This window comes from Ursus maritimus, unplaced genomic scaffold (genome assembly GCF_017311325.1).
Source record: "Ursus maritimus isolate PB19 unplaced genomic scaffold, ASM1731132v1 scaffold_2, whole genome shotgun sequence".
Classification (NCBI taxonomy): domain Eukaryota; kingdom Metazoa; phylum Chordata; class Mammalia; order Carnivora; family Ursidae; genus Ursus; species Ursus maritimus.
In genome coordinates this window covers 38,015,328-38,040,132 of record NW_024424452.1, presented here as the reverse complement: position 1 = coordinate 38,040,132, position 24,805 = coordinate 38,015,328, and the positions used below count along the sequence as shown (strand labels likewise).

Below are 24,805 nucleotides of genomic sequence, written 5' to 3'. Positions count from 1 at the left end.
CCCCCCCCCCCCCCAGATCCTACCAGCCGTGCTGCCCGCCAAGGCCCCAGCCTCTGCACTGTAATCGGCTGTCATGAACACCGCGCACCTCCCCCGGCCGGCTGGCAGATCCACACGACCCAGGCCCAGGAGTTTCTGGCCTGGAGAAGCTGCCAGGTGCTGACCGATGTCGCCCTGTTGGGGCCACGGGTTCTCGCCTCTTCTCATCACCCCAGACCCCGGGCTCCTCTCACACGGGGTTCCCGGAGCACATCTGCACGGCCCTCCCCCAGCGAGGGAGACCTCCAGCTGTTCCCATTTCCTCCTGGGCACGGACTCATACTTGACTTGTTCGTCCATCTGTGTGAAAAATCTTCCTAGTTCTGCCAGATGCCTAGAGCCGTGAGCTTTACAGATGCATAGGACAGAGGTCACTAGTTACTCAGGATGGTGGGCAAGGCCCGCGAGGGTGTGACCCCCCCAGGGCCGGCTCCCGACACCCCTCCCAAGGTGAGTACCCGGAGCTCCTCCATCGTGGCCCTGCTACCCGCTCTGGGGCAGCCCAAGAAAGCACGCCCACGTTTTGGCCTCCTCTGGCCCCCACTCCCTGTGGCCCGAGCATCAGCTCTGTTGAGCCAGCTCCCTGATCCCTTTCTCAGCCTCCAGCCCCACGCCCAGCTGCCGACGGGCATCTCTCCCTGGCTGTGCCCAGCATCTGGAACTCATAGCCAACCAGCGAGGGCACCCTGAGAGGGTCAGGGTCTCAGCTAAGTGATAGCCAGAGAAGCAAACATCTCCCTGGACGGGGAGAAATAGCCACATCATATCCAGGTCAATTTGGCATGGCAATTGGTTAATTCAGAGAACAGACCTTCCAAGAGAAGTTGGATGGACAAACGGACAGATGGATGGATGGACGGACGGATGGATGGTTGGGTGGGTGAGTGGGTGGATTTAATCCTGGGACTCAGATCAGCCCCCTTTACGACCACCCGCAATACCATATGGTGAGCTCCGGTGCAGGACAGAGCTGTGGGCTGTGACCCCAGAGTGGAGCCAACACTGAGATGCTTGCTCGCCCTTTCCAAGCCTGGGGGGACGCATGCCCACAGAAAGCCATGTTGCCCGTGCTCAGCCCATCCCACAAATACTCTGGCCACACTCTGGTCACTCCTCAAACTCTTTAATCTGACAGAGACAGCACAGGGAGGCAGCCTCTGCCCCAGGGGCCTCTCACCCTGCTCCCCAGCATCTCCCTGCTCTGTCACCAGCGGTCGGGGAAGCCCCTGGGCACTGAGATGGCCAGAAGAAAAGGTGGAGACCAGGCCAGCGTGAGGGGGCTGAGGCTGGAGCAGCAGCCCTGGGAGGAGGCAGGTGCCGCTGCTCCCTGCTGGTCAGGGGTACCTCCAGACCTGCCTGATCCAGGGCACGTAGGTCTGGACGTGCGCGTGGACCCTGGGAAGGTCACGCAGGCACAGCTGTAGCCCCAGCTGACCGCTCCCACCAAGTACCAAGCGCCCATCACCTCGCAGACCAGAGGACCTCCGGAGTCGCCCTGCAGGGGGAGAGGGAGGGCTGTGTGGCCGCCGGGGCGGGGCAGGGGGTGGAGACAGGGCGGGACTCATGTAGCAGGGGTCCAGGCCCTCAGTCCCTGCGCACAGCCTGTCGTCCCCCACGATCTTCGTGATCTTCCCTGCTGGTGGTACAGCTGGTCGCACAGGGCGCCGTCCACCACCTGTGCCCTCACCTGCTGCGGGTGGTAAGGCAGAGGCAGCAACTCGGGGGGAGAGGCGACCAGGGACTGGCGGACCACTGTGGGGGCCCCAGGACGGAGGAGACTCTGCCCACCTCTAAAGTCCCAAAACTCTGCCTAGGGAAGGACCAGAAAGAAAACAGCAGCGGGTTTTTCTGGGTTTTCCCCCCAAAATATCTTCTTTTACTGTGGAAAAAAATAAGCGTTTGCATTTCCCCATACCAGGACTGAGCCCAGTCCAGCTGTCAGCCGGTCACAGAACCCTCCAGCCTCGGGGGCCGGACCTCCCTCCCGAGTGGAGCACATGGGGTGGCGGGAGGTGAAGCCGGAGGCGCCACCAGTGTGCGAGCAGCCCCTTCTCTTTCCTTTCTGGAACCTGCAGCCACCCGCCCACCAGGAGTTCGGGGGGACGACAGGCTTGGGACAGGCCCTGCCCAGCCCCTGCCCCATTCACACCGTGCATCCTGATGGCGCCCCAGCCAGTCACCCAGCACTGGTGCTCCGGGGTGACCTCACGCTGGGCCTACAAGAGCCTGACCGGCTTGATGTCAGCAGTGCTCTCCACAGAGTCCGACAGCCGGAGCAGGGCGATGTCCACGCCCAGACTGGCGTCGATGTAGCTGGCGAGGACGACAACACGGCTCACGTCCAGCAGCCTCCTGCCCCTGGAGAGATACACGTCCCCCGCATGGATGCGGTAGGCTGCGGGGTCGGCATCCTTCCTGGGGTCAAAAAGAAGCCACAGCGGTGGGTCCTCCTAGGGCAGTCCTCTGGGCACCGCGGGGATGGCCTTGGCAATTCCAGAGAGAATCCTCCCATGAGCCCAGATTTTATACCTCCTGATTCCCCGCCACGTCCCACCCAGAGCTGGGCAGCAGGGGAAAAGGCAGTGGGCGGCGGTCAGCACCCACTGGGCGGGGATGAGGGAGCCCCCACAGATGTGCTTCCGGGAGGCCCAGTAGTAATCGTAGATTCTCAGCCTGACCTGCCACGGCCACCTCCCCTGGGGGGCACTGTGGCCCCCCACGATACCGGTCAACTCCCTCTCAGGGACGGATGCTGGGGGGACAATGTGCAGGGGACAGGGACTTGGCCATGCCGTCCCGCAGAGCCAGAGATTCTGGGCCGTTCTCACCTAGGTCAGAGGGCTGGCTGGCCTGAGGGCAGGTCTGGGGTCCCGGGGCGGGGGACACTGTGCAGGGCTAGGACTCACCCGGGATCTCAGCGGGCACGGAGTCCCCCAGGAGGGAGAGGGTCTGGAGCAGCAGCCACAGCATCTGCAGGGAGGAGGGGGACGGCCGCTGTCAGGAGACCAGGGCAAGATCCCAGGGTCTGGGAAGCCAGCCTCAGGGGTCTGACAGTCAATCGGCTTCCTCACTGTGATGGACACACAGCCTCCCTCCCTGGCCCTCCCTGGGAGTCTTTTTATCTTTCTTTCCAAGGAAGTGGGTGCGGTCTGGTCAGACTTTCCTCCCCCCCGGGTTGGGGACATGGTGCCAAGCTCGGCTGCACCTCTAGCCCCATCCATCCCCCGCTGGGCCCAGAGCAGCTCCCGGGGGAGACACAACGGACCAGCTGGATGGCCTGTCCAGACCCACATGTCCCAGTCGGGGCGATCGTGTAAGTCTGGAGACAGTTTTGGGTGCCAGACTGTGGGGTCCTTCCAACATGGAGACTGGGGACACGGCTAAGTGCCCTCCATTGCACAGGGCAGCCCGCAGCAGAAGGTCTTCTGGCCCTCAAGTCTAGTGCCCCGGTTGAAATGGCTGTAGTCCAGGCACGGCCATTCTGGTGGCAGCAGACCTCGGCAGCTAGAGAAACCCATTCTCCACAAGGGGATGCCTGGCACTCGTCTCCCCTTGGCGGGTGCAGAAACCACAGCCCATCGCAGCAGCCCAGAGCCCGGGGCTGTTCACCCACCAGAGCAGAGTTCCCACCTGGGTGCCGGGATGCCCTTTTTATACTGTGTACCGAACGTTGGCTGCATGCAGGGAGAGAGTCCACTGTCCACGGGATCTCAGACAGCTGGGAACTGCCTCCCAAAGACAGCCAGGCCCCCCACCGCCGCCGCCTGCCTCCCTGCCCCCATCGCATCTGGGGGCCGAGGGGCCCAGGGAGGGAGGCTAGCACACCTCTCTAGAGCAAGAGTCTTACTTTCTGTGGGGCTTGTAACGTGTGTGTGAGTGTGCCTGTGCGTGTAAGCATGAGTGTGGGAGCCTGTGTCAGAGTGTGGGAGCGTGTGACAGCATGTGTGTGGGCGTGTGTGCAAGCATGAGTGTGGGAGTCTGCGCATGAGCATGTGGATGTGCCAGAAAGAGCAGCTCTCCCTGCGCAGCCCTGGCTCCGGATCCAACAGAGCCTCTCGGGGGCACAGGGTCCCCTGAGGGAGGAGGCAGGTGGGGAGGCTGGCCCCGCAGCTCCCGGAGCCCCTGTGCCCCGATGCCCACGGAGCGCCAGCCCGGCCCCCTTCCTGCTCGAGAGGAGACTCGGGAGACACACACAGACAGGGAGCCTTAGTCCTTGGCGACCCCTCTGGCCAGAGACACGGGAGAAGGTGGTGCGGCGCGGGCAGTGTGTCGGGCGGGGTGCACAACGTGCCCTGAGCCTCCACCCCAGACCTCCCGCCCGCACTGGCCTGGAGCGCAGACGCGCAGGGTGTCCTGGAAAGGTTAGGACAAGGGCCTGTGCAGAGAGCAGGACGCGGGAACACCGCCCCTTGGGAGTGGCCATGGGCCGCCGTGGCCAGATGTGGGACCTGTAGTGTCCTGGGCACCTCGACACCTGCGAAGGCGGGAGGAGCCCTGGGCCCAGGTGACTTCAAGGTCTGGGAGTCTGAGCCGGTCCTGTCATTATGGGATGGGAGTAGCCTGCATTCTTTTATCTTTACGGGGTGCCTACCTGGAGTCAGGTGTGAGGTCTGGGTCAATGGGGCATTTTTGCCAGGACCAGGCCGGGGAGGTTGGCTGGCTCGGTGTCCCACAGGGTGTACGACTGAAGGAGAAGCTCCGATGAACCCTGGAGGAAGTAGCAGGGTGGTGGCCTGAACAGTGTCATCTTCCTGACCCCGGGCACCTGTGAACCTGACCTTATTTGGAAACAGGGTCTTCGCGGTTGTGAGTTGAGGATCTTAAGATGAGGTCGTCTTGGATTTAAGGTAGACCCTACATCCAGAGACGCGCATCCTTAGAAGACAAAGGAGAGGGGGTTTGAGACAAGGAGACGCCGGAGAGGAGGCGGCCAGGCTTCGGAGACCAGGCTGGAGTCATGCGGCCGTGAGCTCCGGATGCCCTGGGCTTCCCGCCGCCCCCAGGGCCTGTAGGGGGAGCCACCCCGCCCCACCCAGATCTGCCGGGACGTGGAGGGGCGTCTGGGGTTTGACCCCACGCTGACCTGCAGCCCAGGAAGCTAGCACAGGTGTGGAGAAGGAGCAAAGACAGCCGTGGCTCTAACTGTTGGGTTCAGATAAAGTGTTCATTGCAAACAGGTGTGCTCCTGGCTGGAATGGAATTTCCGGTCGAAAGGGACCCTGAAACTTGGCAGGAGGCAGGAAGCAGCGGGCAAGGTAAGGCACCCCCACGTCTCTTGCTGGGAGGGGCTGCGAGCTAAAAGGACGGCCATGCGTGTGCGTCTTCCTCGTGTGCCAGTCCCCTGGGTGCCCACGACAGGCTGGCCACCACCCCTTGAACCTTTCCCCCCCGGACCCAACACCAGAGCACGGAAGGGCCGAGAGCGCCTGCTGTGCGGCCGCAAGTGAGAGTTCAAACAAGTAGGAAGAGGCAGGTGGCGGAGGGACCGGCAGGCAGGGGCCCTTCGGAACCACGGGAGCCAGTGACCCACACAGCATCTACGTGAGGAAACTTATTTATTTGAGAGAGAGAGACCCAGGTGCACTGGTGCTGGGGAAGGGGAGAGGGACAAGCAGACTCCCTGCTGAGCAGGGAGCCCGATGCGGGACTCGATCCCAGGACCTCGGGATGATGACCTGAGCCGAAGGCAGACGCTTCACCGACTCAACCACACAAGCGCCTGCACGTGAGGAACTTTGTAACTTTTTAAGGGGATTTGTTGGTCCCAAGCCTGATGCTCAGTGACTCAGCTGCACGGAGGGGCCACCCAGTCTTGTTCTGTGTGTAGAGATGTGCGGGACAGGCAGAGCCGTGGACGTAGAAAGTGGATCTGAGGTTGTCAGGGGCCGGGAGGGGAAACGGGAGAGCCGGCTCTGCGCACGGGCTTCTGTCCGGACGGGAAGCGACGAGACCGCCCGCTGCCCCGGGAGCTGGATCTGGACAACGGGAGGCTCCTCTCCCGCTCCCCTGTCCTTGGGATGTGGGTTCCACTGGCCTTTTCACTCCCAGACGCTGCTCCAAGGACACAGCCCTGAGGTAGGGATGTGGTTCTGGGAACACCTGCATGGGGACTGAGCCCAGGGAAGGCCTCTCCCGACACCACCTCTCAGGCCCTGGCGGGCGGGTACAGGGACACAAGTTTCCACTGCTTAGGAACCCTGCCACCTACCCCCGTGGAGTGGCCTGCCTCTGCCTACAGTCTCTGCCGGCCTTCCATGTGTGCGGCTGGTTTCAGATGACACCCGGAGGCTCCCGAGGGGCCCGTGTGCACGCGGAGGAGGGCTCCCGGGTCCCTCTGCACTTGGCAGGACCTTTGCTGCAGGCCCTGGCGAGATTCCTCCTTACCGAATCTATGAAGTCCCCCTCGGCCCAAGTTTGCTGAGAGTTTTATCACAAGCGGTGGTTGAATTTATCAGCCAAAAGAATCAAATGGGTTTCCCTTATCTGTTGAGATTACTACCAGGTTGTTTATCTTGCTCTGTGAAGGTGGCCGGTTGTACCAGTAGATTTTTCTGGCGTTAGACCATCCTGGCTTGGACCCTCTTCCGTCTTATTGTGACGTTTTAAAGACGGTATTGGGTCAGGTTGTTCACGTTTTCTCTTGGATCTTGAATCGACGTTCATCATTGAACGTGGTCTGAACATGTCCCTTATTACACGTGCACGGTGCTGTTCTCGGGGCGACATGAATCTCACAGAACTCGCCGGGGATCCCTCCTCTTCCTTCCATTGCCTAGGGGGTTTGCACGACGTGGGGGTGGTCTGGCCCTGGAGGGCTGAGTGTCGTTCTTCCGGGAAACCACGCGGGACTGGTGTGTTAACTTGTACTCCGTCGTCTGGGGCGATTGTCCGCTGCCCACACGCGGCTCCTCGGTGGTCACACATCTGTCCGGGCGTCCCTCGTCCTCCCGAGTCGTGCTGAGCTGTGCCTGCCCTCACGGTGCCCATTGCATCTGACGGCAAACTCGGGGTTCACAGCCGGTCGAGTGTGTGTTCACCCCCGTCCTGTTCCTGACGTTGGCCTCCTGCCCGATTCACCGCCCTGCAGCTCTGCCTCCCGCTTCAGGTCCAGGACCCGACTGGTGGCTTTGCAGCCCTGTCATTTCTTTATGGTCTGTTTCATGTGTTTCTTTTACTTACTTTTTAAAAAGATTTTATTTGTGTATTTATTTATTTGAGAGAGAAAGAGAGAGAGAAAGCACAAGCTGAGGGAGGGGCAGAGGCAGAGGGAGAAACAGGCTCCCCGTGGGGCAGGGAGCTCGACTCGGGGCTCGATCCCAGGACCCTGGGGTCATGACCTGAGCCGAAGGCAGCCGCTTCACTGACTGAGCCACCCGGGCGCCCCGACCTGAGAATTTTTGGAAGTGTATCTTTAGGTTTGCACGTGCGGGAGAGTTTGCGCCCACAATCTGATAGGAGATCGAGCAGGTCTAAAATAACAACGTAGCCCCGTCTTGGTTTGAACACAAGGTAACTGAAAGTGAGCTCGAGAGCAGAAAGCAGGCTGGGTAGTCACTGAGGGTGATCAGACACCCCAGGACCCTCCCTTGGAAATTCGGACAGCCACGAGTCTGGTGAAGTTGCCTCACCGCACGTGTTCAGCTGCGACCTGTTTGTGCAGATCTCTCACGTGGCCAGACATTTCATTTCTGCTGGAGGCGTTTGGACCTTCCCAATCCCACAGCCCAGTGATGGGTGCGTGGGGAGGGCAGCCCTGGGAGGCTCCCGGTGCAGGGAGACCCGCCTGGGACTAGAACAGGGCCCAGGGCGACATCTGCAAGCACGTGGTGGGGCCTCCAGCCTCCCTCCCCCAAGCCTGCCCTGGAGCCAGGGGAAGCAGCCGGAAGTTTCTTCTGGGGAAACTGAACGACCTCAGGGGAAAACAAACCAACAAACAGAACCAGACATTGCGGGTGTCCCACAGGGCAGCGGGTTTGGCAGGATGACCATCAGGCAAGCGCTGGGGAGCACAGGCACTTGGCAGTCAAGACTGCGGACCCGGTAGAGCCCAGCCAGGGCAGGGAGGCCAGGACAGGGGGCCAGGGCAGGGCGGCCAGGACAGGGGGCCAGGGCAGGGTGGACAGGACAGGGGGCCAGGACGGAGGCCAGAGCAGGGGGCCAGGGCAGGGTGGTTAGGACAGGGGGCCAGGGCAGGGTGGCCAGGACAGGGGTCCAGGGCAGGATGGACAGGACAGGGGGCCAGGCAGGGTGGCCAGGACAGGGGGCCAGGGCAGGGTGGCCAGGACAGGGGGCCTGGGTCTCCAGGGGTAGGGACAGTGGACAGCGTACAGAGCAGGCAGGCGGAAGACGCGATCAGAGGACCCAAAGGCAGCTCTGCTGCGGGAAGCGAGGTCACAGTGGAGGCCAGGACAGGCCCGGGGTCACAGCTGGCGCCTTAGCGTCCAGGGCAGAGGGCTGGGTGAGAGGACAGCCATCGTGGAAATGGGTTCCTGGGAAAGCAGTAGACAACGCGGTGACTGTCCCCACCACCCCTCAGCCATCACGTGGAGTCGGGCTCAGCCTGGAAGCCAGCCAAAGGCCGCTGGACTCAGGAGAGGATGTGCGGTAATGCAGAGCAGGGCAGCGGGCAGGTGGGGTTGGGGTAGGACCTGTCGGCGGGCTGCGTCCCTGTGAGCAGGGTGGGAGTTCCGTTGTCACTGTGGCCGCATTGGTCCCCAGGCTTGGTGGAGCAGGAGACAGCCAGCGGACAGGAGTGACATAGATGAAGGCCTCAGGAAGACATCCCCAGACCCAGACCCAGGACCCCAGGCCCCGTGGGGCACACGGGGCCCTGGAGAACGCTCACGCGTGGCTGTCACCACAACACCTGCAGCCCCACCCCCCTGGGTCCACCCCCCACAACATCGTTGCCAAAGGGGTCTGTTAGATAAGGGGCAGGTGCCGTTCGCCCAGCCCGCACCGCGAGCCCAAGCATCCTGCCCTCAGTCTTCCGCTTGTCGGAGCTCGGCACAGCCCCAGGTTTGATCCTGTCCCCTGAACCCCCGCCCCTCACCCTGCGCCTCCACCCCTATCTCGGCCCCTCCCGCCCTCACCCTGCCTGCGGCACAGAGATCCTGTCTGGGTGGGCGGGAGCGACTTTCTAGGGAAGAGTATGGTCCTCCCTGCCTCATTCATGGGGGGAGTGAGAAGGGCCCTTCCCCGCACCTGACCTTCTCCAGCAAGTGAGTGTAAACCAGCCCTTCTGGGGCGCTCAGGGACCTTCTCGGCCTCCTGTCCGGCTATCGCCTCGTGATGGCTGCAAGAGAAAGAAGCAGAAGGAGATGCTGGTGCCTCCAGGTGAGGCTGCCCAGTGCTCCCCGTGTCCCCAGCAGCCTCTTAGCCCAGCACCAAGTCCTGGGCTGGGCACAGGTGCCCATCGTCCATTGCGGTGCCAAACAGCCTTGTGCCCCCTGGCAAGCAGTCCGAGAGGCCGCACACTCCAGAAGCCTCCTTGCAAGTCAGGGGGAGGGCAGAGGAGACATAGCCATACGTACCTGACAAAGCCCTTGAGTGACTCAGGTGGTGTTCGGTGGAGGGACAGCCTCAAACGGGCTCCATCTAGATTCGTGGCATTTCGTGTTTGGCCCCTGCTGTGCCCTCTCCCGTGGGCCTCGCAGATCCTGCCTTGAGCTGACACTGTGTGCACACCTGCTGGGAGTCTGTACCCACTCACGCCCCCCTCCATCGGCCCGTGGGGATCACGCCTTATCGTGTCCATCAAGGACACGCTAACTGTCCTTGAGAGCCAGTCAGGCATCTCCTCCTTGGAGCATTTCCCCTGACAGCTCTGGAGGGCTTGCTCAGGTCGTCAGCATGGCCACCGACTCTGCCTCTGGGCTGCCACTTTTATGCCGGCCCTGTACGCATTCTCTGTTGAACAGGTGGTCTCCTGCTAGACTGGAGGACTGAGGAAGGCAGAGGTCATGTTTTATTCATATCTGTGTCTTCCAGAGGCACCCCGGGGTCTGCCAAATAGCATTTCAGGATGGATGGATGGATGGATGGATGGATGGATGGATGGATGGACGGACGGATGGACGGACTGACGGACAGACGGACGTGTGGATGGGTGGACGTGTGTTTTGGTGGACGTGTGGATGGATGGATCGGTGGATGGATGGATCAGTGGGTGGATGTGTGGATGGATGGTTGCAATCTTGAGATGAGGCTGGCCTAGTGCAGGGTGGGCTGTGAGCAGGGGCCCCAGGTGTGGAATAGTCACTGAGAATATCCCCCCTACCTCTTGCCACCCCTTCCATCCTTCTATCCCCACCACCACCCCTAGTCAGTGCTTGGCCTGGAGCAAAAATTTCTCCAACCCAACTCTCAGAGCAGATGGACCCCCATCAGGAAGCCCCGGGTCACTGGACCACTCTCAGCCACACCCACACCGAAGAAACCACAGGGCACTTTCTGTCTTGCTTTGCTAACCATTCAATGAAACAAAACTGAGATGCGGTCCCAGACCCCTCCATTCCTAACCACACCCTCCTTCAAAGCAGCTTCTCTTTCTCTCCTTCCCAGTGTAAGGGGGCGGGAGCAGCGTCCATCAGGTGGATGGACTGAGGACCCTGTGGGGTGGAGGGACAGGGAAGAGCCGGGTGTTAGAAGGAGGAGAGAGCAGGGAGACTGGGGCAGGGAGGGAGCTGTGCTCGCGGGAGCTGGGCGGGTTCTTCTCCCACCTCCGTCTCTGAATTATATTGGCTACGGTCAACTTTCTGAACTGTGAACAGAACTGCCCAATGGAACTTTCCAGGACAATGGACTGTGTCTCTGTATCTACTACCCAGTGCATGTCGCTTGTGAGACTCAGGACAGGAGTTCTCACTTCATTCACTCTTAGTTACGTTGTGTATGCACTGCCCCACACGGCTGGTGCCTCCCGGGGCCCCACGTTGGCAGACAATGGTCCAGGATGTCGGGGGGGGGGCAGGAGTGAACCGCCACTTTCCTAGAGAAGGACACATCCTGGCGCTGGGCATAGAACCACCTTTCACCTTTCCTTGGTGTCTGGCCCCAGGGGAAACTGGGTTTGATGGTGCAGATAGGGGACCTGAGGTAATGAAGCCGCTCACTGTCCAAATCAGGGGAAGGACTACTGGGAGAGGACATTTGTCTCGTCCTTGGGGTTTGGGGGAAAGGCTGGGGAGGGAGGCTGAGCTATGGGAGGAGCCTAGAATGTGGCCTCCTGGAAACAGTCCCACCCGCAGCAGGGCCTCCCCGGCTCAGCCAGCCGGCCCTGCCAGCAGATGCAGCCCCTGAAGATTTCAGAGCCTTGGAACCCCCACCAGGAAGCACCCCCCCCCACGGTCAAGTACACGCAGAAATCCTGGAGGCTGCTTTGCACACAGTTTAATAGGACGGCGGGGAGCGGGTAGGAGGCGAGGTCCCTGGCACTTCTTAGCCAACCGCCCACTGTCAGGGAGTCACCAGCCTCTGAGCCCCTTCTCTGCCTCCCGGGCCCCAGAGTCAGGGAAGGACAGGGCACTGAGGAGACAGTGCTGCTGAATGGGGAAGCAGTGGGGGTGCATTGTTCCTTGGCCCACACAGGCCCATCAAGGCTCCAAGGGGACGTGCTGGTGGATCCAGGACGCGTAGGTGGTCACTCAGGTGTAGACCCCAGGGTAGTCGATGTGCCCAGAGGCCGCACCCCAGCTCAGCTCTACAACTTGGACCCACATGTCCAGCCAGTAACAGACCAGGGGACCCCCGGCATTACCCTGTAAAGGGCGGTCACGGGTCAGTTGGCCACAGGGAGCTGTGGTGGCCCCACTGCCACTCTGGTAAGCCCTGAACCGCAGGCAGAGGGCGGGGGCATGCTTCTCACCTGGCGGGAGCCCTGCCCCTTCCTCCCTGCACACAGCATGTCGTCCTTGATGATGCTGCCTTTGCCTCCTGCGGAGGGGGGCGGGTAGTGGTGGAAGATCTTCTCGCAGACCTGGTTGCCCACGATGGGGACCTCTGCCTCCTGCAGGTGGCGGGCCGGCAATGGTGGCACTGCGGGAGGGGAGGGGGAGTGTGGGCTGCTCCAGGGGCTCGTGGCCCTGCAGCCGGCCCCAGGTCATGCCAGCCCGGGCGGCACCTCTCAGACTCCCACGTCATACCGTAGCTTGGATGGAGAAAGGAAGGGAATCATGGCCCATTCAGTGTCGTGTCTCTGAAAGCTAGTCCGTGACAGTAAAGGCCAGGCTTGAATAAATAGGAGAAAAGCCATGTAGAAAAAACAGCCACAGCAGAGCGCCTCTCGTGTCGGGCTGACCGTCGTGTGGTCGGTTTTCCGAGGGTGTTGCTACTTGAGAAGAGCCACGAAGCAGAGCGGCAGGAGAGCGGGGTCGCGCCAGGAGAGGCCCCTCAAAGCCAGAGCCCTGGAAGAGCTGGGACTGGCTTCGGGGGACCTTTGGCGTCTGGAGCGTGCGGCTCCCTGGCATCTGATAACCAGCACGCGGGGCCGCGCGGGAGGAGGAGCCGCACGCTTCCGTGCATCCCGCAGGCTCTGATCTGGGGTGGGGGGTGCCCCACAGCCAGCGGTACCAGCTCTGGAGCCGGGAGCCGAGGGGGGGAAGGAGCCTCTCCCGGACCACGTGTGATCCTGAGCCCGGGCCTCAGTCTCCCCACCTTAACCCCTGGTGGGCACACAGCCTGGGTAAATAAGGTCAGGGAAGCAAGGGAATCTGTTCTCCCCCAGCAATTTTTGCTGGGAAAACACAGGAATAAAGCCGCTCTCCTGAGACCAAGTCCCAGGTGACTGTCTTCCCCAGCGGCAAACAGAAATGACCGCTTGCTCCTGGGATGTTGTCCCAGTTTAAAAAAGAGTGTTTTCAGATGCGTTGCAGAGCCCGGCTGGGGGCGGGTGGCCCGTAGTCCCGTGGTGCATCTGTGACCCAGGCACGTCCCCTCACCCTCCCGCTCCTGAAGCCATCGGCCATGTGGTCCCCATGCGCTCCACCCACGTCCTCTTCCTTGTACACCCTCTGGGTCCCCCGATCGTACCGTGGACCTCAAAGGTGCCCCAGCCGGTCCCCCAGCACTTCTTTCCGGGGATGAGCACCAGTGACTCGGGAGCAAGGGTGACAGGGCTCACGAGCCTGGAGAGTGTCACGGGGACCTCCAGTCTGAGCAGGGCGATGTCCGCGCCCCCCATGGCCGACAGGCTCGCATTGAACTTGGGGTGGTGGATGATCTCGGCCACCCTGTGCAGCTGGTCGTGGTCGTAGAGCCTCCGCTACCCGACCTGGACCCCGTATTTCTGCGGCTCTAGCACGTTCCTGGGAGAGAGAGGCCAGGTGCTGCTCGAGGAGGCTGAGGGGGCAGGCACCTGGTCCCCCCACCCCGGCAGCANTCTCTAGGGGCTCGGAGCCTGAAGGCTCCCCTGACACCTTCGGAGCTGCACGAACCCCGGGTCTCCTGCACCCAGCCCGGGACACTGTCCCCCCACATTGCGTTGCCCCCCCGGCTTATTCCGCAGCCACCCGCCCCGCCAAGGGGGCAGCCACGTGAATCACTCACGGTCCAGCACAGTGGGCAGCGGTCAGCATCCACTGGGGGTGAATGAGGGAGCCCCCACATTCATGCTGCCACTGGGCACACCGTTTGTGGAAGACCCTCAGGCTGACCTGCCATGGCCACTTCCCGGCAGGGACGTCATGCTCCCCCACGAGACCCCCTGGCTCAGTCCCCAGGCCAGGATCTGGGGAAGCACAGTGAGGAGCCCTCAGGGACCCAGATACCGCTGCCTGGAGCCCAGCACAGCCTCCCACACTTAGTCTCTCCCCCGGTCCGTCCTGATGTGGAGGTCGCCACCCTGTCCCACCCCAGGTCAGGGCAGGCTCAAGACCACCAGTGGGTTTCAGGACAGCAAGGTCATTACTCAGGGCTAGAATTCACCTGGGGTCCTGGGCACTGAGCCCCCCGGGCAAGGGAGGGTCAGGAACAGAGCCACAGCATGTGCGTGGGGAGAGGGAAGGGCTGGAGTCAGGACACCAGGGCCAGGACGTCTGGGAACGGAGACGGCAGGAGTCTGAGCGGGGTCCTTACCACTCCAGGTCCTCTGCCTTCTGCTCCTGGGGCCTCCGAGCCCCTTTATCCTCCCTGCCCAGGAAGTGGGTGGGGCGAGAGCTGGGGGTCTCTGGGGCAGGGCTTCCCCTGCACAAGCGGTCAGTGCATCAGCATTTGCAGAGAACATGTTGTGGCTAGCCCAGGGTTGGGTGCTGGGAACACAGTGGACAGGTGCCCGTCCTGGGGTGAACCATGCATCTCTGTGGTACTGAGTGCAGTGAAGACAGGAGGTGCCCATGGTCAGGAAAGGCCTGTCCCGGGAGCCTCGTCAGAGTGCGGACCTCAGGATAAGAGCTGAGCCGGGTTCCCCAGCCCCAGGCCCTGGGTCCACACCTCTCCTCTGGACCCACCTGGGGAGGAGGGCAGCCCCCGTGGGACCACCAACTCCCCCAGGCAGCCTCACAAGAGTTCTGGGAACCTGGCCTGAGCCAGCAAGGGCCAGGGTGTAGGGACCTCTGTGGGGACCCAGCATGGTCTGCACGGAGTCCCCCTCCCTCCTCCTGGGACTGGACACCCCCTTGGCCAGCACGGGGAGAAGGCTTTCCAGTCTGAGTGCTGGGTTTGCTGAGGTTTTTGAGGTGAGGGTGCTGTGTCTGGGGAAGGGTCCAGTTGTCACGGACCCCAGGTGGGTCCCTGCTCCGTCCTGAAGCTTGCAAGGTGAGGGATGAGAGGGCAGGAGGGTGCTCCCGGGCACCAGGAGCTGTCTCACCACACTGTCGCTGAGGCACCCACATGGCTGCCGCTGACCCCCACCGACCCCCACAGCCGACCCCCCCACCTCGTCTGCCCTCAGCAGCCCTGCTCCCAGCACGCTGCTCCCGGCCCCTGCCGCGGCTCAGCCAGCCCACACCGAGGACATGGGACCCCTGGACCCGCCTGGATCCCTAAGAAGGGGTTTCCCAACATCCTGCAGAGAGGGCCCCCACCTGGATGGTCCTGCTTTCAGACCCCCATGTCCCCAGTGCAGGGACACGCAGGAGACCCCGGCCTGTTTGCCGATACAGGGGTCTCCAGGCTCTCGTGTCCTGATCTGTGGGCTGCAAATGAATCAGGAGCATGAAAGCCGTGGGCTCTGGTAGCGTTCTTTCAGTTTAATGTTTATCTGGTTTTTGTGAAGGTGGCAGGGGTCGGAGGGGAGGGGCCGAGCCGAGATTCCTGGTTTCTGAGCGGTCAGGAGCAGGGTGGGGAGTGGCCTGGTCGCCCTGATACGGAACTTGAGTGCGGTAGGTCTGATCGTTCTAGACTGTGATGGAGAGCTGTGTGGCGTGAAGGACTGGCTGCCACGTCACCATAACAGCCAGAAAATGCAGAGGTGCCAAAGGGGACCCTGTTTTCCTGGTGAAGTTGTCCTTGTTCACAGGAAGGACCTTAGGGGGCCAAGGCTTGCAGGACACGTTTTCGGAATGAACCAGGAACATTTTGGCTTGTCGGACGGGACTTTTAACGTCCGGAAAAGGAGCTGGGGAAAGGGAGGGAATGGTCTGTGGAACCGGCCTGCCACACTGTGCAGGAGCAGGGGTGAGGGGGGTTCTGCACCACAGTGGGGAGGGCCCCATGGGTCTCCCCTGGATCCAGAGCCTTGTCTCAGCTGTGACTTAAGTGGGGCCTGAGGGAGATGGGGAGGAGGGAGGAGAGGAGGGAGGGGAACCTAGGGCTGAGAATAGCACCTATCCCAGCCGACTTCTTTCGTTCTTTCGGGGAGAGAAGCACAGAAACCTGCCCCCGGAGCCCTTCCCTCTCCTCTCTGCCTGGCCTGGAGATGCTGCACCAGGGACCCCAACAGGCAGGCCCTGCCAGCCGACTCCCTGAACCCCCAGACGCACCAGAGTCAAGCATGGGCGCAGCCTTGGGAGGTTTTCCCACCACGTTTAATAAGAATCCAATTCCCAGCACAATTCCTGGGCTTTCCCCACCCTGTCCTCCCTGCGGGGGGCCTCGCCCCTGCTCCCCTGCCCCCCGCAGGGAGCACATGGTGCTGAGACAAGGAGGATGGGGCGTCGTCCCTCCTAGGGTCCGAGGAACAGAGGGACGTGCCGGCAGATCCAGGACACGTAGCTCATGACGCGGGTATACACCCCGGGGAAGTCGCGGTGACCACACCCCTGGCCCCAGCTCACGATTCCGACCTGGATCCAGGTGCAATTCCAGCGGCACACCAGGGGGCCCCCAGAGTCCATCTGTGGGGAGAGGATGCCCTCAGCGAGAGCTTCCCATGTCCCCGTGGCAAAGGTCCCACGCTCCTGGGCTAGAAGGGGACAGAGGAAGTGGCCAGGGCCGCCTGGGGCCTCACCTGGCAGGAGTCCCGGCCCTCGCTCCCAGCACACAGCATGTCACCCTTGATGATCTGATCGTGGCTGTCGGAAGAGTTCTGATAGCGGTAATTACACTCCCTGTTGCCCACGATGGGAACTTCCACCTCCTGCAGGTGGTAGGGAGGGGGCAGCGGCACTGGGGAGGGGGGAGCCACTGTGTGAGAACCAGGGTCTCCCCTTCTTCCCATCGCACACATACGCCTTCCACTTGTGTGGGGTCTCCCCTGCCCATCGGGGTGGGGGGCACGGGCACCTCCCATTGCCAGTCCTCATCCTGGGGTCCAGCACCGGACCTGGTACTATTTCCCCACGTCCACCATGCTCAGGACTGGCCGCACGGCACCTAAAGGTCCGGATGCCCCTCCAGCTCCAGGATGCGGGACTCCCTCGCCAGAGTCTGGGCTCCCGTGCAGTGTCCGCAGCAGGACCCGCAGGCCCCCCGGGAAAATTCTGCCTCAGCAGCAGAGGAGCCGTGACCTTGGTGGGTCACCCAAACTAGTGAGCCTGGATTTCTTCCCCATGACACGACGGCCCCCAGCTGCCCTCTGACTGTGGTGGCCAGAGTCCAGGTGGTATCTGGTGGGGGGACATGCCTGCCCAGAGCAAGTTCCCGGTTCCTGAGGTCTGTTCCAGAAACTTCCTGTCCAAACCCTGGCATCACAGCCCACCCTGGGGATCCCAGAAGGTGCATGCGGTAAGCCGCTTTCTATAAGGGCCCAGCCCCCCCCATCCTTCCTAGGCTCCCTACTACCTACCGTCATCCGCGATGTCACCCCAGCCGGTCACCCAGCACATCTTCCTCCAGGGGACCCTCAGGGAGGCCGCCGGGAGGGAGACCAGGTTGACATCCTCAGAGAGAGTCAGGGGGTCCTCCAGTCTGAGCAGGGCAATGTCTGCGCCTCCCTCCGCAGACAGGCTCGCGTTGAACTTGGGGTGGCGGATGATCTCGGCCACCCTGTGCAGCTGGTCGTGGTCATAGAGCCTCAGCTGGCCGACCTGGACCCTGAAGGTGCCAGCCTCCAGGTCCTCCCTGGGGGAGAGGGGAGCCAGGGCTTCTCAGGGCAGGCTGGGGGGCACTGAGAGCTGGGGGGCCAGGAAGCTCGCCTCCCGCAGAAGGACCACGCACACGCACACGCGTGCACACAAGCACGCACAGCCCCGGGAAGGGGGCGGCACTACTCACGGCTCAACACAATGGGCAGCCATCAGCACCCACTGGGCGTGGATGAGGGAGCCCCCGCAGCTGTGCTGCCACAGGCCGTGGTCCATACGATAGAACCTCAGGCTGACCTGCCATGGATACCTCCGGGCTGAGACATCGCAGCCCCCCACGATGCCCACCAGCTCATGCCCTGGGCCGGAGTCTGCGGAAGCAAGTTCAGGGGCCATCAGGGGCCCAGACGATGACCTTCCCGGGAGCTCAGGGAGGGACAAGGGAGGGGCGCCTGGGTGATGCAGTCGTTAAGCGTCTGCCTTCGGCTCAGAGCGTGATCCCAGCGTTCTGGGATCCAGCCCCACATCAGGCTCCTCCGCTGGGAGCCTGCTTCTCCCTCTCCCACTCCCCCTGCTTGTGTTCCCTCTCTCACTGGCTGTCTCTCTCTGTCAAATAAATAAATAAAATTTAAAAAAAAAAAAAAAGGGACAGTCCCCATTCCTCCTGGGTGAGTCCCAGGGGCCCCAAGCACATTGGAGGGGATCAGACTCACCGGGGGTCACAGGCACAGAGCCCCCCAGCCAGGGGGAGGTCAGAACCAGCAGCCACAGCATCTGCAGGGTGGGGGAGAGCTCAGACCCCAACACTAGCTTTCTCCACAGCAGTTCCTTCCCAGGCCGTCCCTCCAGGGCCCCCATTTATCCTACTAACACAGGAAGTGGCCAGGGTGGGTCAGGCTTCTCGGGGGGGACATGCTGCAGCCAACAGGGCTCCTCCTTCCGTGGGGCCGGTGGTGACAGGGCCCAGCCTTGCTGTCCTCTGCCAGGCGGGCCGGCTGGACCCTGGGCAGGCAGAGGAGGAAAGCTCCCGGGGCCGCACTTTGGGAGTGGGTCCCATCATGAAGGACACAGTCATGAGCTTGATGTCTGCAGAGAGTGAGAAATTTGGTGAAAAGGGGGCCCAACCTGGCTGCTGTCTCAGGGAAGCGACTTCAGGCTGTGGCAGAGATGAACTTGGAGCCATCTGCCCTTGGCCCTGGTGTCATCCTGCTGGCCCACGGTCCTGCTTTCTGGGCCCCGGTCACTCCTGGGGGTCGGGGACTTCTGAGCAGACTAGCACGTTCCATGCCCTGCTTCCCATCAGACATCGAGGCTAAGCTGGGACATCTCAGGACCGGAATTTCTGGAGTTCCTTGCAATGGGCATTGTTCCATTCTGTCTGGGATTCATGGGTGGTGCCCGAGCCAGGCTTGAATGTCCTACCAGGTTGTACTTTATCTTTCTTTCATGGAGAGTGTCTTGGCCTCCTGTGCTCACACAAGAGAGGGGAAATGAAGGGGCGTCCAGGGCCCAGGGTCCTCAAGCTGCCAGGAAACTTGTCTGAGACCCTCTGGGAGACCCATACTCCATTGGCCTCAGCCACTCCCTGAGGCACCACTGTGTCACAAGAAGAGCTTAGGCAACGGGGCATGACCCCCGGGCCCTTGGCCCAGCCCAGGCCGCACCGCAGCTGAGCCAAGGAGCCCCCTGCCCCAGGGAGGACAGGGAGATGCCAGGAGGTCCCACACTGCCCAGAAGAAGGGGTAAGAACCCCAGTCCCAACCTCAGGGCAGGAGACGGGACCCCAGGTCTTTTCTGCTCCTGCTGGTTTTAGACAAATAGGGCCAGGGCGCACAGCATGGGGTAGGGTACTGGGGAGCCCCAGGGCAGGGCAGGAGAGTACTGGGTGATGGGCCCACTCCTGTCCTCTGTCAGGCCCTGGCTCTCTGCTCCCTTCAGCAGCCCCCACCCCCGAATGGGGCAGGAGGCACTGGAAAAGGCCTTGGGCCTCGTGCCAGCAGGTGCCTGGGGTGGGGGGCCTCCCACAGGCGCAGCCGGTTGCAAAGCCTAAAAATGCAAACAGGGTCTTCCCTCAGAATGCAGGCATCTTTTGAGGAGACCCCGTCTGTCTGGATAGTCCCAGTTTGAGCCCCAGGGGACATGTTTCATGATTCAATGTGAGAATGTGAAAAAGCTCAGCCCTCGAGGAGGCAGTGGGCTCTGGTCATGGGGAATTCCAGCCTCTCCAACAGGCTGAGGGAGGCCCGCAGCCAGGCGCAGGCCAGCACCAAGACACACACATGCATACGCTCGCCATTCTGCATGTCGCTCGAGGGGAACAGAAATCATTTAGAACGTCCCTTTAAGAGCAAACGTCCCTTTAAGAGCCACGTAAGTATATCCTCAGGAACTGCATCGCCTCGCAAACCTTTGCCAGCCTTTGAAACAGTTTAGATAAAACTGTTCAAGGAAAATGTTGCAAGAGAGATATTCAGCAAAAGAAATCAAGTATCATGATTAAGGTTACTGTTATCTTTTTTTTAAAAGATAGTATCAAAGACAAAGAGAAGATAGGTCCAAGGTAACCTGGGACCAACAGTCCAGATGATATCGAGCAGGTGACAGAATTAGCAAATTCAGACCAGGAGGCAGGAGGCACGGACTTGGTCCCCCTTCCCGTGGACACTTATTCTAGAAAACAGGCAAGAAAGGGAGAAAAAGAAATGGGGATAGTTGAACAATACAAAATAATGAATTAAGGTGGTAGGAATCAGTCTGAGCATATTGGCCATTGTAATAAACACAGAGCGAGCGAACTTACTGGAAAAAACACCGGTATTGGAGGTGGATATAAAACACATCCAGATACTCACTGCTTGCAAGACAGAAGCAAAAGTTGAAGGGAAGAGGGTAGAAAGGGTATTGCAGGCAAATGCTAGACAAAAGATAGCATGATTCGTTACGAAGTTCTTTTGATAAGTTGGACTTGGTCCAAATTTTAAAAATGCTCATTAAAAAACACTCCATGGAAACAGAAGAGGGAAGTCGCAGGAGGGGAGACATTTGCAGAAGATGAAATACTTGCACGCAGAACGTAGAAGCATTGTCCAAATTCCACAATGAGAAAACAAAACCCAAGGAAAGAAATCCTGAAAAGATTTACACACTTCACAGAAGGAGCCACGTGAATGTCAAACAGGAGTGTAGAAAAGTGCTCAATGTAATTCGTCATTAGGAAAATGCAAGTTAGGACAAATGCACCTATGAAAACAGTATTTTACAAAGCTGATCAAGCCAAAGGCTGGTGAGGGTGAAGTTAAGCAGGGACGGGCCGTGAGCGAGGGAGGTGAAAGCTTGCATTCACAGAGAGACCCGGTGCAAACATGCAGGTTGGCTCTATGCAAAGTCACCCAAAACCTGCAACAGGGAATTTGTGGGAAAACAACAACAAAAGCCCTTCAAATTAAAACAAAACAAAAACAAAAAAGCACAGGTGCACAATCAGTGCATCCACGGAATGGACGGAAGAGAGCGAGTCTGGGCAGAGCGATACGAATAAACCTCAAAGGCGTGATGTGAAGCAAGGAGCCCGGACTGCAAACGCCGTGTGGTCCCATGTACATGACGTTCTGGAAAAGGTATGATTATAGGGCAGAAAACACGTCATCAGCTGCCAGAGGCCAGGGTGACAGAGGGCTCGGCCACAAAGGGGCACAGGGGAAGTCTGAGTGAAGTGATTGTTCCCCGGGTCTGTGCGTTTCTCTGAGTGCCTAGACCCACACAGTAAAATGGCTGGATTTTACTGATGTAGATTATACCTCGTAAACCTGGTGCTACAGAGGGAACATGGAAATAACAATTGTGGAAATCATCATGAAAAATAGGACCATTAAAATTATTTTAAAGAAAAGAAAAGCACCAGGCATGGATATTTTAAAGATGGGTTCTATAAAAATTTTAAGTCATATATCAGCCCGGTTTTAAACAAGATCTTCCCCCAAAAAGAGGCAAAGAGTGAAACCCACACACCTTGTCCTAAGAAGCCAATGTCACCACCAGACCAGAGTCACTATTAGAAAGGAAAAGATCTGCTTGGGATTCTCCCTCTCCCTCTGCCCCTCCCATCACTCTCTCTCTCTCAAATAAATAACGAAATCTTTAAAATAATCTTTAAATCTTTAAAGATCTTGTCTTCTCTAGGGCCCACGGGATAATCCAGACCCTCGCAAGACCCTTCATCACATGGTTTGCCGTATGACGCCCTTCCTGCCACTCCCAGAGATTGGGATACAGACACGGTTCACACTGCTCCAGTGCGGTGAGAGGGCCTGGTGAAGTGAGAGGGCCCTGTGCTCTGGCCTGACCTTGGCTCCCGGCGCAAGAGCCCAGGAAGGTTCTTACACGGAGGGTAAGACCCTGGATCATCAAAACAGGGGAGCCCCCGAGAGAAGAGGAAGCAACAAAGCAGGTTTCACTCAGCCACATAGCTGGACCCCAAAGGCACCGTGTTCAGTGAAAGGGGGATCCCCGAACGCAGAATCCCTGACCAACCAACTGGAGCTCTGCTTGGAGGGAATTTGACCCAAGACAAGGACCCAGAGCAAACAGCTGGGGTGGAGCAGGCAGGCGGGAGGCGGGGAGGGAGGTGGGGAGGTGGGCAGGCAGGACCTCCTGCCCCAGCACCAACAGCACAGAGCCTACCAGGGGTGAGCTGAGGAAGATGGGGATATCTGGGCGCATCTAACACCACTGGGGAATATAAAGTCCAACACGGGGACGCCTGGGTGGCCCAGTGGGCGAAGCGTCTGCCTTCGGCTCAGGTCCTTTGTTCAGGGATCGAGTCCCACATGGGGCTCCCTGTTCAGTGGGGAGTCTGCTGCTCCCTCTGCCCCTCCCACTTTGTGCATTCTCTCTCTCTCTTAAATAAATAAAGTATTCAAATAAACAAAGTCCAGCACTTAAAACCCAGCACAAGGAGCAGAGGCCTTTGGTCTTTTCCTCTGGGCCTTGACCATCCCCTTCCGGGGTGGGAGGAGGATCGGAGCGCCAGAGCCACCGGCGCCACCGTGACTGGCAGCACAGCTCGGACTACAGGTGTCGGTGAGAACCACGGGTGCAAAGGTGGAACCTTCGCCGCTCCTGTCCTGGTCTGTTGATTCAGCTCTCAGTGCAGACCTTTCAGCAAGGGTTTGGGGGACTCCCTCCTTCATCCCTTAGACGCTCGCTGTGGAGCCAGCCCCCGCAAGACACTGTCCTAGACCCTGGGAGAATGTAGCCACAGACAGACAGACGTCCCTGGGCTCGTGGAGTGTGGAACGTCTAGTGTGGGACAGGTTGCCTCACCTCCTTTGCTGTACCTCCCAAAGGTTGACCAGTGCTGTGGGAGTTTTACGCTCCAAGAACGTCTTACACCAGGTGAGCGTGCCTCCCCGAGCACAAACGTAAGCAGCTTCTGGAGGCCCTCAAGGCCTACGGGGAAAGCTCGAGTTGGCGGTGGATGGCGTTTACAGCGCCTGTCCATCGCCACCCTGGGAGTCCCGGAGCCCTGCCGCTAGGGGCACCCCGGCCAGGTGTTAGGGGACCTGGTCCCACCTGCAGCCGCCTTGGCCACGCCCCTCCTGCCCCGGGCGCGCGGGCCCTGCCGCCCTCGTGTGGCCACAAGGAGGTACTGCAGGCCTGTCTTTTTAAGCCGTAACAGGTCAGTGTGCGCGCCTGTCCCGCAGCGGAGGTCAGTGCGCTGGGGTCAGGGTGCGCAGGTCAAGGAGCAGAGGTCAGGGCGCCGAGATCAGTGCGTACAGGTCAGAGAGCAGAGGTCAGGGGCACAGGTCAGTGCGCGCAGCTCGGGGCGGGGCACGCAGGTCAAGGAGCAGAAGTCAGGGCGTGGAGATCAGGGTGCGCAGGTCCGGGCACGGAGGTCAGTGTGCTGGGGTCAAGGCGCACAGGTCAGGGTGCGGAGGTCAGCACCCCACAGTCCTGGCAGAAGCTTGTTCCCATGTCCCCACACTCCACAGCTCACCTGCAGACGCGGCTCTGGGCTCAAGCCCCCGGTGCCCTGGGGGCGGCCCCACTGGTACCCCACTGTGCCCAGCCTGGGGGCAGCTGCATTGCTGTTCCCCCAAAGCACCAGCCTTTCCAGGAGCCCTTGGAGGGCAGGGCTGTGTCTCTGGTTCGACTCTGGACCCGCGGGGGCGTGGGCGGAGCTGGCGCCTGCTGCAGACTGGGCACTCCGTGTGGGCCCCCCACCAAGGTGAACAGAAGACTGTCCCCCGCTCCCCCGAGTGAGGGCTCCAGGCTTGCAGGACGCGGCCGGAAGGGGGCGGCAGAGAGCACTGCTCCTGGAAGGTTCTGACCCGGAGGGTCCCAGACCCTGCTGCCCCTGGTTCCGGGGCTCCACGTGTTTTCTTTAAATGTGATCAGATGTTTAGTTAGGACCTGGGCTGAAATCAGCGTCTGCAGAGCACCAGCAGAAATGCAAGATCAGGGCCCCCGGTCACAAATAGAAACCCCACCAAAAGTTAGGTGAAAAGCAGGTGTTGCAGCTAGACTGACTACATACTGCTGTCGGGGGGAAACTGAGGCCCCTCCATCCCAGCACTCTGGAAGGAGGGGAGACCAGCGAGCCTCTGGATTTCCCAGAGGGAACTCTCGGATGCACTGGGAGCCATGATGCTGGGCCAGGCAAAGCAGAAGCACGTGGCAATGCCTCTGCTGGGCTCTGGTCTGAGTCAATAAATCAGAGGCAGGGGCACATCCCAGGGAGGGGCAGAGTTAGGGTCATGCTCACAGCCTTCAGTGACACGGGGTGGTCAGCCTCCTCACGCCCTGACTGGATTTACCGGTCTAGTCCCTGCAGGAACCACACGGGTCCTGGTGGGTGTCTGGATGCTGTGCTGGTGTCTTTACTAGGACAGATCAACCTCCCTGGGCACTTGGAATGTGGCTGTTAATGTGGCGAATGTGTTCTTTCCGAACGTCAGAAAGGAGAAGGCCCATGGGGAAGGACAGCGGTGCGCACCTGTGGCCTTGCCGGCGATCACGTGGCCGTCCTGCAGCACATCCCATTGGTCCTCTACGCTGGTGACATCAGGATTGTTGGACTGGAGCGCACGCATCGGTAAGACACACGCCAGCCAGGGGCGTGATTCGTGCGTGAAGATTTTAGGATATGGTGCTTTGGGGCACGTTTAGACATCCCTTCCAGGACGAAGGACAACTTATATGTTGCACGTCCTGCCACCAAAAAAGAGGTGTCTTTGGGTTTGGGAGGCAGTATACTCCATAGTCCGACCCAGTTATCAAGCGACAACGCATATATCACCGCTGATTTCGAGGGCAGCCCAGGACAAGAATTTGCAGCAGACCCGGGCCAGCACCAGTGACCCCAATGC

At 60.4% G+C, this 24,805-nt stretch overlaps 3 protein-coding genes across 3 annotated transcripts; all 3 read right to left on the bottom strand.

Annotated features, from left to right (window-relative positions):
* Positions 1-1,243: 1,243 nt before the first annotated feature.
* On the bottom strand, positions 1,244-7,026 carry LOC103668759 (serine protease 29-like). The gene is given in 6 exon segments (XM_040634458.1): positions 1,244-1,534; positions 1,727-1,849; positions 2,127-2,454; positions 2,569-2,791; positions 2,946-3,009; positions 6,907-7,026. Coding segments are annotated over 6 exon segments (1,149 nt in total).
* Positions 7,027-11,684: 4,658 nt separating this feature from the next.
* Positions 11,685-14,867, bottom strand: LOC103668760 (mastin-like). Its single transcript, XM_040634457.1, is given in 5 exon segments — positions 11,685-11,798; positions 11,906-12,075; positions 13,069-13,343; positions 13,585-13,765; positions 14,843-14,867. Coding segments are annotated over 5 exon segments (765 nt in total).
* Positions 14,868-16,073: 1,206 nt separating this feature from the next.
* On the bottom strand, positions 16,074-24,512 carry LOC121103866 (mastin-like). Its single transcript, XM_040635583.1, has 6 exons — positions 24,433-24,512; positions 18,152-18,524; positions 17,629-17,809; positions 17,201-17,475; positions 16,424-16,581; positions 16,074-16,310 (listed from the first exon to the last, which is right to left on the bottom strand). Exons 2-6 carry the CDS (start codon positions 18,294-18,296, stop codon positions 16,140-16,142), a joined length of 930 nt encoding a protein of 309 aa, XP_040491517.1. The 5' UTR covers positions 18,297-18,524; positions 24,433-24,512; the 3' UTR covers positions 16,074-16,139.
* Positions 24,513-24,805: the final 293 nt, after the last annotated feature.

Excerpts from the sequence above, each read along its gene's own strand:
- LOC121103866 (XM_040635583.1), bottom strand. The coding sequence starts at position 18,296 with ATGGGGGCCCTGGAGGGACGGCCTGGGAAGGAACTGCTGTGGAGAAAG. Across the intron at positions 17,476-17,628 it reads GCTGCCCATTGTGTTGAGCC|GGAGGACCTGGAGGCTGGCA; the intron begins GTGAGTAGTGCC and ends CCTCTCCCCCAG. Across the intron at positions 16,311-16,423 it reads AGGGCCGGGACTCCTGCCAG|ATGGACTCTGGGGGCCCCCT; the intron begins GTGAGGCCCCAG and ends CTCTCCCCACAG.